Here is an 11,846-nt window from a genome sequence, read left to right on the forward strand (position 1 = left end):
AACCCAGACTCTGTAGCATGGAAGTGGTTTAACAATGATAAGTTTTCAGTAAGAAAGATTTACAGATTTTTACAGGATGGAGGAGTCAGACCACTCCCAAGTAAAATTATTTAAAAATCTGGGGTGCCAGAGAAGACTAGATTGTTCGCCTGGCTATACACCATTAATAAGGTTCCAACAAGAGATAACCTATTTAAGAAAAGATTTCTTAAAACCATGGGCTGTGTGCTTTGTGATGATGCTTCCGAAACTATTGATCACTTAATGTTAACCTGCTCCTACTCAAAATCTATTTGGACCTAAGTTCTCTTTGATTTGGAATTACTTGACCTTCCACCATTGCTGGACATGCTATGGAACTCATGGAGATCTGACATTGCTGATAATCAGCAAAGACGAGGCATTAATGAGCTTTTACTGACTGGTTTGTGGTGCATATAGAAGGAGAAAAACAAAAGAATCTTCGATTTCCATGCCCACACCCTTAGGCACGTTACTCAAAAAATTACAGCTTTCTTCCTTTCCTGGACGTCGCAAGCACAGCAAGCGAAGGTTTTGGCACTCACTAGAGAAATCCTTCTTCAGAAAACTTGGAGATAGACGGGCGCTAAGTTGATTTAAAACAGACAGAAATATTATGTTATAATGAAGGATGTAGGAAGGAAAAAAAAAAGTGATCAGTCAATGATCTATGAAAATAGACTTCAAACAGAGCTCAAAGATTCAGTGGATCAAGTGAATCAGGTTTCGATTTCAAAAACAAGGTTGCCGGTTATCAGAAGTAGAGCTTCAGATTGGGGTGTGACGTGAGCCGAGTCCATTAGAATGAAGAGTTGGGATCATTCTAATTTTCAGCACTAAAGTTAGGCTGACGATGACTTCCGTTCGGTCTAAGATGGACGCTGTATTCTTGAGGCAATGCCTGTATTTCCTCAAATGTCAAATTGAAAAGGAGAGCTTAAATTAGCATACAACTGATGTATTGATGGGTAAATTAGCATACAACTTATGTATTGTACTGCTACGGTCCTTTATAACTAAACAATATAAATATTAATAAATTATGAAGGTTCATCCTTCTTTTCATCAAAAAACAAGAAAATTTCGCTGCTTGTTGCGAGGTGTGGATGCTAGTTCATCAATTCCTAACATCCCATATAGATCGGTTCATTCTAAGGAATCTAGTTTGCCCAAACCAATAGGCGATGTACTGGTTCATCTGTTGTGGTATAATAAGTGTTGGAAATGGGTCAAATTGGGTCAAGCCATACCTTTACTTGAGTCCGGTGGGACAGGTTTAGATAGCAAATTTTTAGAAATCTAGGCCTGAGGCCAGGTCTGGGCCCAACCCCGACCCACATCTGATTTGACTAATCCAAATTTGTGAGCATTGTAAACGGCTTTCTCATCCATAATTCAGAATTTGAGTCATTTTAAGACATCTTGAATGGCAACCAAGTATTATGTGTTTAGAAGATTCTATACAAGCTTGAAAACATCAATATTGAAAGTTTAAGGATGACGAAGGATTTGAGACGTGTTCGGACTGAATTTGGGCCGCGTTTCGGACCTTTTCAGGCTCAGGCTCAGGCTCGGGTTCAGGCTGTCTGGAATAACCCAAACTCTGCCCGATCCAATGGGCCTCAGCCGGCCCGAGCCTATTCCCGGCCTACGTACGATGGGGAGCGACATATAGACCAGGAGAACCAAAAGACGGCGAGACGGAGGAATTTTTCTACCTACGGTGAGAGCACATCAGAAGACGCGAGAGCGAGGGAGAGAAAGGAGATGGCTGGGACGCATGTGATGAAGAGGATTCCTCGAATTAAATTCCCCCAGAGGCATCCTAAGCCCCAAGGTCTGATCCCGTTTCTCCTCTCCTTTTACAGATTACATTTGCCCTAATCTGTCCATTTTCTTCGTTTTTTCCTTGATGTATGTTTTCTGTTAAGTTTCAAGATTTTTTCTTTTTAATTGTAAGGGATTCTTATAGTTTCTTTTTAGCCCTCTAATTTGTTTTTAATTTCTGACTGTCAGTTATTTGTTTTGATTTCTTTTTAGGATCATCCACTTCATCTGATCAAATTTTGTTCTCTCGATCGAGTAAGTTTATTTCGTAATATAATCAAGAAAATCATTTGCTCATATGCGATTCCAAGAACATTTGATTGCAAGGTTGTTTTGAACTGCTCCATTGATTATTATTATTATCGTTACTATTGAAATTTCGATGTTCTTGTAAAAGAATTTTTGATTCCTTTGTTTATGCTTGACATGGTGTTATCTGGATATCTTGTCCATGACATGCGTTTCGAACCTTTATGGGGGATGATTGATCTAGATTGGGCTATGCATTGTTTCTTCAGCAATCTAGGAAAGATATACGAAAAGAAGAACTTGTTCCTTTTTTGCTGTGTTAAGAGTAGGAAGCTTTTATAATGAATTTGATGTATGAGGGCTTTTAAGAGACGGTCCTTGTTGTCTGTAGCGATTGTTGATTCAAGAGAGAATATCAGTTTCAGAGTCTCTATTGGTTAACCTAGGGTTTGATTATTGGCCTAAACCCCAGTATATAGAACAGATGACCAATTTCTGCTGGACTTTTGTCGTTTTTTGCTAATTTTGGTCAAATTATTATGCATCCTGTTTTCTTGTGAAAGGGTTTCCTGTCATACTACTGGAACTAGAGTTTATTATTGTTATTATTATTATTGAAGTCTTTGTGTTGGTTGTGTTTTGAAAGTGTCATTACAAAGTCGTGATTTTTTTAATGTAAGAAAGACAAAAAAAATGTCTTGGCATCATCTACTTGTTTTTTTTTTTTTTTGAAAAAAAGAAGATTAAAATGATTAAACCCATCCGTAGCAAGCGGTTTGATTTGATCTTCAAGAGGTTAAGTCACCTAAACTTTTTAAGAATGGATCAAATGTTTCTCATTCAAGGAACCAACTTGGATCCAGATAGTTAGAACTATTGTCTTGCGCAACTTGATCCTTCTTTTCAAAAGAAACGGTAGGACATAGTTATTAACTTAATATCACACAAGGCATTAAGAAAACATTTAGTGTTCTGAAGTGTAGGATGTTAGCATAATGGCTGCTTGAAGTGGGAGGTCTTAAAGTCCTTGGGAATGTGTTTTATTAGCCTCTCTTTGCTAGAGTTTTTGTTTTGGTTGGGGCTGGGGGGGAGGGGACCCAACCTTAGCATGTGGTTTGATTTGATTTTGAAGAGGTCGAGTCACCTAAACTTCTTAAGAATAGATCAAAGGTTTCTCATTCAAGGAACCAACTTGAGTTTAAATTGTTAGAACTATTGTCTTGTGCAACCGGATCCATCTCTGCAAAAGAAATGGTAGGACATAGTTATTAACTTAATATACACGAGGCATTAAGGGAAAATTTAGTGCTTCGAGGTGTGAGATGTTGATGTAATGGCTGCTTGAAGTGGGAGGTCTTAAAGTCCTTAGGAATGTGTTTTATTAGCCACTTTTTGTTTACTATTACTATTTTTTTAATTATAATCATTGTTGGTTGAATATACTTTCCATTTGCTTGTCTTATTATTTTTATTCAAACAGTTTATCAGATCCTGACACCTTGTAATTAAATAAAGCATATAAAGATTAGGTAAGGCAAGGAAAAAAAACCTGAAGAAAGAGATCTGCTGCATACAAAGGGTTTCGCAGGAAAGAATGAAGTATTGAAATGGCTAGGGCAGTATAGAGGGAAAAGAAGCAAATTCACTTTGCCAAGATGGTGTACTTTCCTTACTTTGTTCTAGAGAGCAAGGCAGTGGCACTGCAGCTTTGGGGCAGTATTGATCATCCATTGGACCTAGGTGCACTATGATGGGATTCAAGTCTTTATAAAGCATTTTATCTTCCTTGGGAGATAACTTGATAGAAATTGAGGCACATCAGGGAAAACAATCATAAAATTGAAGGTACAGCACAACTTATTTTCAAATATAGAGACTTACATGGTTTTTTCAAATTGAGAGACAGCCCTGAATTTAATTACATCAGCTAACGGTGATGGGGCAGTTTGTTTGTAGCATCAAGTGACTCGAATTCAATTTTCGAACTAGCATTCCTCCAGTATTTTCCTTTTGAGCACTGCTGTCAGAAAGAGCAGCAATGAAGAAATCACGTTTTATCCATTCCTGTGAGAATCTGAATTGCAAAAGAATTTCTTTCTTTTCTCAAAGAGTTGTGCGGCAAAAGCACTTCAAAACATGAGCATGCTTAATGGAAATTATTCGCAGGCTGCAGCTTGAAACCCATTTCCTTTTGACCCTAATGTAACATGCGCTAGATGTAATTTTCTTGGTATCCTGCTTATGGGAATATCATTGCCTGTTTCTTAATGACGCTAGCATGTTGGCAGGGTTTCCTGACTTGTTCCCAGAGATGATGGTGAACATCCTAAGTTTATTTTCTACTTCTGACTATTCATTGGAATAGTTCAAGCAAACACTTTAATGAAAGAATATTATATATGTGAATGGGTCATTTTTATGGCAATCAAATCCCTTGCTCCTTAAGCTAAGTACTAAGAAAAAATTCTTTTATCATTTGGTTGTTCCTTGTTACTTGGTCGGTTGATGCTAACATATGTGAGACATTGTGTTACTGTATGGTGGCATGCACAGAAACCAGCAGGGGATTTTGCCTCTATAAACTAGTTTAGAGTAAGAAATTCATGAGGCGAAGATAGTATATGCACTTGTGGATTCCATCTTGTTCACTTGAACAATTCATGAAAACATATTTGAGAAACTATATTATATGCATGGTTGGCTGGACAGAATCTAGCAGGGACTTGCTTATATAGTAGTAGAGATTGAAATAGAAGTTCACAGAGCAAAAATAGTAGTTGTGCCCATGGATCCTAATGCTGTTTTTGTATCTTGCATCATCTAAAAAACTAATGCTCAACTTATTTACTCATCATTATTTGATTTCAATTATGCTTGCTGTTAGGGTGCCTAATCAATTTGTTCTTCCAATCATGAATAAATTTTATAGGCATTATTCTCTCTAAAATGTTGAAAATCATTTAAGATTACAAAAATCTGACTGTATGCAAATTTTTATGAAGAATTAAATAGATCACCAATTATTCAATGGTTGACAAATTTCTGAATTATCTGCATATAAAGGTATACTTAGTTTCTAAATAACCATTTTCACTAGTTCCCGTTTGCAGATATGAACAATATAATTCTGCATGTTCTTTATGAGTTAGAATTTCCTTCTTTATTAAATCACGCTGTTGAACTTTTTTTTTTTTTCAAATTATGATTCCCTACAGAGTAATTCCTGATAATTAACTTGTGGCTGTTTAAAGGCTTGTTCTTGCCCTAATGTTGAAAAAGTAATTTTTGTGCAGATTGGGTAGGCTTCTGATGGATTAAATGATTAGATATTTATATATTTGCTATGTTTGATTTGGTAATATATAGAGGCATAATATACAGTAGTGGACCACGGCCCTATTTGGATTTGTGTTGTTGAAGACCTTACATAAGTATAGATTTTCCTAGTGACAAATAATGCAGATGCTCTGCAATATTCAAGATATTGCTTTTTGTTAATCGCAATCTTGTATGTCATGAGAATATGAAGTGATTGGGTTGAATTTTATTTTTTCAAGGCAGGGTTTCTTCAGGACTTTGATGATGCTAATATTAAGTCTGAACATAATGTGGCTTAATTGGAAAGTCTCTTTGCAGTCACCATTATTCTACATGTTTCAGCTTTCTTGTTAAGAACTGTCTGGTCTTGAGCATGAATGAGAAAGTGGTTGAGACTGACTGGGGTTTGTATCACTTACAATATGCTATGAAAGCAATTATAGTGGATTGATATATGTTATGTGTATTATTAATGGGCTGGTTCATCATATGTATGATTCACTTATTTGCAACGTTGATATATATCCCAAAGTCCCTGAAGTTGTGGCTTGAGAGATGGAGACTGCACAATTGCTAGACCACTCTGCTGTCTCCATTTCTCTTTTCTTATACTCTTCTTTTGTAGGTTTTTTCCAAATTTAAAAGATTGTATTATCATTGATCCTCGTACCATTAAAGTTATGTTATATGTATTTAAATAACAAACTTGTTTGTTTTGGTACAAAGAAAAGTTGTTTTCATTTTCAGCAAATAATTTATGAGATCTATTGCTACATTTTTGGTTAATTAACTATTCTGTAGTCTTTCTTTTCTGTCCACATTATCACCAATTCGCAGTTGGATTCCATTTATAGGTGCGGCGTCCCAACCACAATCACCCCCATCATCTGGTGAGGTTCCAAATTACAGATTCAAATCAGATGTTCCTGCCCCGCCCAGCAACACTGCCATAGGTGGGAAGGCTTCACTCTTGCCAAAGCGTACACCAGTCTCAGAGAAAGAAATTGAGGCCATATTGGTACGCTAATGTTCTTTCATGATTTTTTTTTTCATTTTAAGGCATTTCATGATCCGATTTTCTTTGTAGTTCCTTGCGCTTCGTGCAAAGGTCAAAACATTTCTTATATCTTGTAATTTAGACTATATACTGCTGAAAACTCATGCTTCTATGGTGGTGGGAAGCTCAAAATTTCTATGCTCATAGTGTATGGATTATACTAATAGCTGAAATTTAGATCATCCTCTATGAAGCACCATTCACTCATCTGCTTCCTATGTGGCACTGAGTAGATGCGGCCTTCTGGAAATGGCCAAATCTCTTGTGACTAACACTTGGCTCAGAAGTCTGCATCTCTTGCAAATAATGCTTAGCTCTGAATAGCTCCAATTCCATCCTGCCACATCAGTGCACTCCTGTTCTTCCACTTGCGTAGGTAAGGGAGTGGTATCTTGTGACATTGCTCTCCATGTATGTTATAGTTTTGTTCTTCCTTACATCTAAGAAATGATCCAAATGTTGGATCTTGACTTCTTATCCAGCATGACTTGGAAAGTCCCTTATGGCTTTTGAAGTTTTGAGTTTTGGCCTGGACCTGATCCATAACTAAGAATAAGCAGATTGAGTCATGGATAAAATTTAATCTGAATAAAGTGGGTCCAGTTGGGTCTGCTTTTCAATATTTGCACCTCAGGCTCTTTCCAAATTGGACCTGGGGTTTTGATAATCAAAATAGTCATGGTTAGAACGAATGTTGCCTACCCTTGGGTTTCTGAAATTGACTGTAGGTTGAATGACCTTCAAGCAAGCTTTCAAGTTTGTTGGGATCCAGATTAGTGGAGACAGTTGACTCATCTTACAAACTATTATTTTGTTTTATATTATATATAATTTGTGATTCACCTCTCTAATTGGTCTCATTTTGAATACATCCTTGCAAGAATTAAAGTTGTATGGTTTCATGGCTCTGAAGGACATGGGTACCTGGGCTGACATTTTGCAAGCACAGTCAATAAACTAATACCTGAATTTGTGCCGATCAAGTTTGAGTGGGAGAAAGAAAAACTCCATGAGCCACATAGTTAGGGCACGTTAAAATTGATATGCTCTGTTGGATGATTAGTCTTGTCTTCTTTTTTTTTTTTTTGGAATGCCTATATCTTATTCTGATGGGAATTTATTTTTGTGGCAGCTGGGTGGCTGCTTTTGACACTGGATGCTGTCTGTTAGCATTGCGAATAAGATTACATGCTGATTCTGTATGTTACTGGAGGTTGATGATTGAATCTTGTGAAAGTATAAAACAAAAGATGGTTGAAGGCATTTATCAAAGGGGCACTCCAGATTATGGAGGTTTAATGCATTGTTGTTTCTTGACTGCTGATCAGAACTGCAACTTTGTGTCGCATTTGTTGTGTTTTTAATTCTGCAGAATTGTAAGAGGAATTTGCTACTGCATGTACTAAAATAAACCAGTTATAATAGTTCTTTTATTTGAATTAGAGGTACCCGTCAGCATGATGATGTGAGCTTAGCTTTAGGTTCAGATTGACTCCTTGGAAGGAACATAAAGAAATGCCGGTACAGAGACTAAAAAGCGAGGGGGAACTCCTCGTTCTACATTATCACCTATATTTCTTATGGGTTTTTTTGAGTTTATTTTATTTTTTTGGCATTCTGCATTCCTTTCTAGCATAATAGATTGATGAGCAAAGTTTACTAAAGGAGCAAGGAAGATGCTGCAACAGAGTACCTAGACCTGAAACAACACTGGAACTTTGGTATCTATGCTTCCTGGCTGGACCAATAGGCAAGCCTCTTAGTTTATAAGCTCTTCTAGGGATTGTATATGAATGCCAATTCATTTTATTGATCTAATATGTTCTATATTTAGGGTAATTTGGAAGTTTTCATTTTGCTTCAGATTTGAGGTGGATTTGTATAAATGATTGATGGCCTGGTGCGCCTATTTTTCCCTTCTCATTACTCGGCATTTTCATTGTGTATTGGGATTATCGTACTTTTACAGTATCCCACCATCAACACAACCTTGTAGTAGAACCGTACAAATCTGTACCCCAAAAAATTTATGCATCCAGTATATCAAGGTTTGCATGTCATGCGGGCCGCCGAGGTCTATGGACAACGTTCCATGCGGGTCATTAGGTTTGAGAACGATGTGCAGCAAGCCAGTGGACACAGCCTTCAAGATGTAGTCAATCTCAAATGAACTATCAGGTTAAAACAAAAGAATAAAAGGTTCCGCGCTATATGAGCGTGTCCCTGTTACTGATCTATAAGCCCTATTGACACTACCGTAACATCTTCTAAATGCTTGGACGCTGTCCCTTTATCTCGAACTTGCTTTATGTCACTTTGTCCAGTAAAATGAGAGCTTGGTATTCTATGTACTGGTTCTGTTTTACGCTGCCAACTGCATCTATTTAGATCACTAAAAGATCACAAACAATAGGCAAATGGGAACGCACATATCCTGTACTGCACTATGCTAAGCAATACGGAGTGGCTTTCGCCCCAAAATTTCCGCCAAATGAATTTCTTTAGTTTTGGCGGAGATCCCATCCATCTAAAAATATGAGTACTATATACATCTAAGAATGCCACTTATCTGTAAAATGACACTAGAAGCTAAATGAGCTGCTGGGAGATTCTTATGGAAACCACTTCTCCATCCGCTCCGCTGTTCCTCATCGCCTGGAATTTCACTTGAAGCCCTGCGTACGCGCGCACAGCCCATTCTATAAGACGAACTAGAAAGAAGTGGTGATATTTTGATTCATGCGAGTTACTTACCCTCGTTTGGCTGGAGGTTGGTGTTGACGGCGACCGCGTGAAGACACAGCCTGGCCTTGGGCTGCCAGTCGCTGGGTTGCCCGATCCACGACTTCACATCCAACACCCCTGTAACCACCAACACCAGCAGCAGCTCGTTTTCCATCGCGACCATTAGAATAGATAGGACTGACGCAGAGGCAAGAGGGCGCGGTGATGCTTACCGGCGGTGCAGGGAGAGGTGAGGTACTTGATTTCGAAGATTCCCCCGGTGGCGGTGTCGGACGGCTTCTCGATCCGGTGGATCCCGATGTCCTCGTACTCCCAGCTTCCGTTCCTGTACCCCTCCTCCAGGAACAGTGCCACGTGCCTCGCGTCCAGTACCTGCATCGTTCCTGCACTTAAAAAATAAGGAGCGGATCAAATCACAGTGATGGGACTGAAGACTAAGATCATCTCAGCCGTCCGATCATAGATGGTAAGCCGCTTGCAGCCCTTCAATCTTTTGACTTGTATATATCCTCCTGAGAGCGACCACTCCGTTGTCACTTGTGAGCGATGCACCGTCGAGCCTGGGGTGGCTTTCGGCAATACACGCGAGATGGGGGCGTATATTTATTTTCTCGATCTCATACCTTCGCAGGTGTTGAGGTTGCAGACGGGGCATCGGACGAGCTGCAGATCTGAAACGTCCATCGAGGTTAACAAAATGATGGCTGGCCCATCTGAGGGCAAATCGGGAGATCAAACGGTCCGGATCTACGGCCCTTTGAAATGAGAAAGGGTATGGTACCAGCGAGCCATATTCCGGTTCTGGCGTTAGTTAGGACGCACGTGCCGGAGGTCTGGATGGTCCGCCCCGGTTCCTCTTCAGGCTTGGGCAGCTTTTTAGGCAGCACCAGCTTCTCCGTCATCAGCACAGACGGCGTTTCCAAGACGAACCCGCCGATCCTCATCCAATCTAACGTCCGTCAAAACGACGGCAAACACTAACCGCAGCTAACGAGAGACGTTAAATTACGACTCACCTATGTGCTTCTCCTGTTGTCGGAAGCAGTACGAGTGGCTGCCGTCTGCATACAAACGGACACGTGTCAGTTGGACGGTCCGGATGTGTGTTGGATGAGAAAGGTTCGCGCGAGTACCAAAGGCGGCACTGTAGAGCTGCTTCCAGGTGAAGGACACGTGTCGAGGGGGAGGCACCTGGAGGTCGCGAAGGAAGGCGTACTTCCAGATGCTGTCTTCCATGGTGAGATGGTGGAACCACCGATTGGCCATCCCCAGCCTCACCAGATCCTTCCCTTCAAGGTACTTGGCCACCTCCGTCCATATATCGACCTCGTACCTTTTATTTTTTTTCTCAAAATAGAACAAAAGAGAAAATAGTAAATCAATTCATTCGTTTTTATTATTTATTTAATCGAAGACAGTATTAAATCCTTCCATCTGAAAAAACAAAAAAAAAAAAGATAAAATAAAATAAGATAAAATAAAAATGGCGGTTGGCTGAGGGCATTCAACCGACATCCTTTCGGTTCCAGTTCGCGCCGCTAAAAGGCGAGGGCAACTTCGAAAGAGAGAGATGGGGTGGGTCGTTGATTTTTTTTTTTTTTCTTTTTTGGATTATTTGAATTTTTGGGTTCCCGCTGTTTGGGATGGAGGGTGGAAATACAGATCAGATGGCATGTATTAACTGAGTGAATGAATCGAAGGCTGCTATCCGCCTACCAAGATCAAGCGGCTCATGGACGGCCTAGATTCGTTTTTAACAGACTATAAATGGCTTTTACGAGAAAAGTAGGGAGAAAGCGTTGAAATGAAGAAGGAAAAACTAACATCAGGAATTTTCCATGAGATCAATCTCTTCCGATTGGCATCGATACGTGCATTTCAGATCATTGACAGCAGGAGCTGCGCTGATCCAAGATCTGATAAAATTTAATCTCGATTTCCCAACGGGACAAATCGGATCAAAAATAGAAGCTGAAACAGCTTGAATCGATTAAATTTCCGGAGCTCCAGGTCTGATCTAGCTTTATACATATAATTCGATCAAACATAGAAGCTTCTCGATTCCACAGATTGTTACATGGATCGCTAGAATCAAGTTACTGTGACCAAGATCAGTAATCTAAGCATGGATTCATTGGAATTTTATAGTTCTATTAGAGAACTCCATGATGAGAGAGAGAAAGAGAGAGAGAGAGAAAGAACCAGTTGAAGCTGGAGTGGCGAGCAAGGAAGTTGGGATGAGGAGAGGTGCACGACGAGATCATTCGCTCTCTCTTTTTCGATCTCCGGATCGCGCCGTCGCCTCCCTTCTCTCTTTTCCGCGATGGGTGCATCTCCTCGCCTCCTTCTTCTTCTCCTACTTGCCTTTCTCTTTTCCCGAGATCCTTGCTTTCCTCTAAGCTCGCTGGAACTCGGGGGAGAAGCCGGTGACGAGATGGCCAAAGACCCATCCCCTCGCCCTATTTGTAGGCGCGTGGATTTTCAAAATTTTAAATAGAAACTAAAATGGAGGATGGCCCCTTCAAGTTTTATAGCATGATCGAGGGTATTTCTGGCATTCTGATCAAAATTCCTTAACCGAGGCCGCACCGGTGGGCAACGTGCCCGCGTCTCAGTAGCACAGTACGGC

The 11,846-nt window shown here is 39.8% G+C and overlaps 2 protein-coding genes across 2 annotated transcripts; one reads left to right on the top strand and one right to left on the bottom strand.

The window, feature by feature from the left end:
• Positions 1 to 1,687: 1,687 nt before the first annotated feature.
• LOC105040694 (uncharacterized) lies at positions 1,688 to 7,914 on the top strand. The gene is made up of 4 exons (XM_010917348.3): positions 1,688 to 1,858; positions 2,062 to 2,103; positions 6,270 to 6,433; positions 7,605 to 7,914. Exons 1-4 carry the CDS (start codon positions 1,789 to 1,791, stop codon positions 7,620 to 7,622), a joined length of 294 nt encoding a protein of 97 aa, XP_010915650.1. The 5' UTR covers positions 1,688 to 1,788; the 3' UTR covers positions 7,623 to 7,914.
• Positions 7,915 to 8,877: 963 nt separating this feature from the next.
• LOC105040693 (probable F-box protein At3g61730) lies at positions 8,878 to 11,801 on the bottom strand. Its single transcript, XM_010917347.4, has 8 exons — positions 11,420 to 11,801; positions 10,351 to 10,550; positions 10,234 to 10,278; positions 9,999 to 10,166; positions 9,841 to 9,888; positions 9,430 to 9,600; positions 9,227 to 9,334; positions 8,878 to 9,147 (listed from the first exon to the last, which is right to left on the bottom strand). The coding sequence occupies exons 1-8, from the start codon at positions 11,665 to 11,667 to the stop codon at positions 9,062 to 9,064; spliced, it is 1,074 nt and encodes a 357-aa protein (XP_010915649.2). The 5' UTR covers positions 11,668 to 11,801; the 3' UTR covers positions 8,878 to 9,061.
• Between the last annotated feature and the right edge of the window lie 45 nt (positions 11,802 to 11,846).

Source organism: Elaeis guineensis, chromosome 3 (assembly GCF_000442705.2).
Source record: "Elaeis guineensis isolate ETL-2024a chromosome 3, EG11, whole genome shotgun sequence".
Lineage (NCBI taxonomy): Eukaryota > Viridiplantae > Streptophyta > Magnoliopsida > Arecales > Arecaceae > Elaeis > Elaeis guineensis.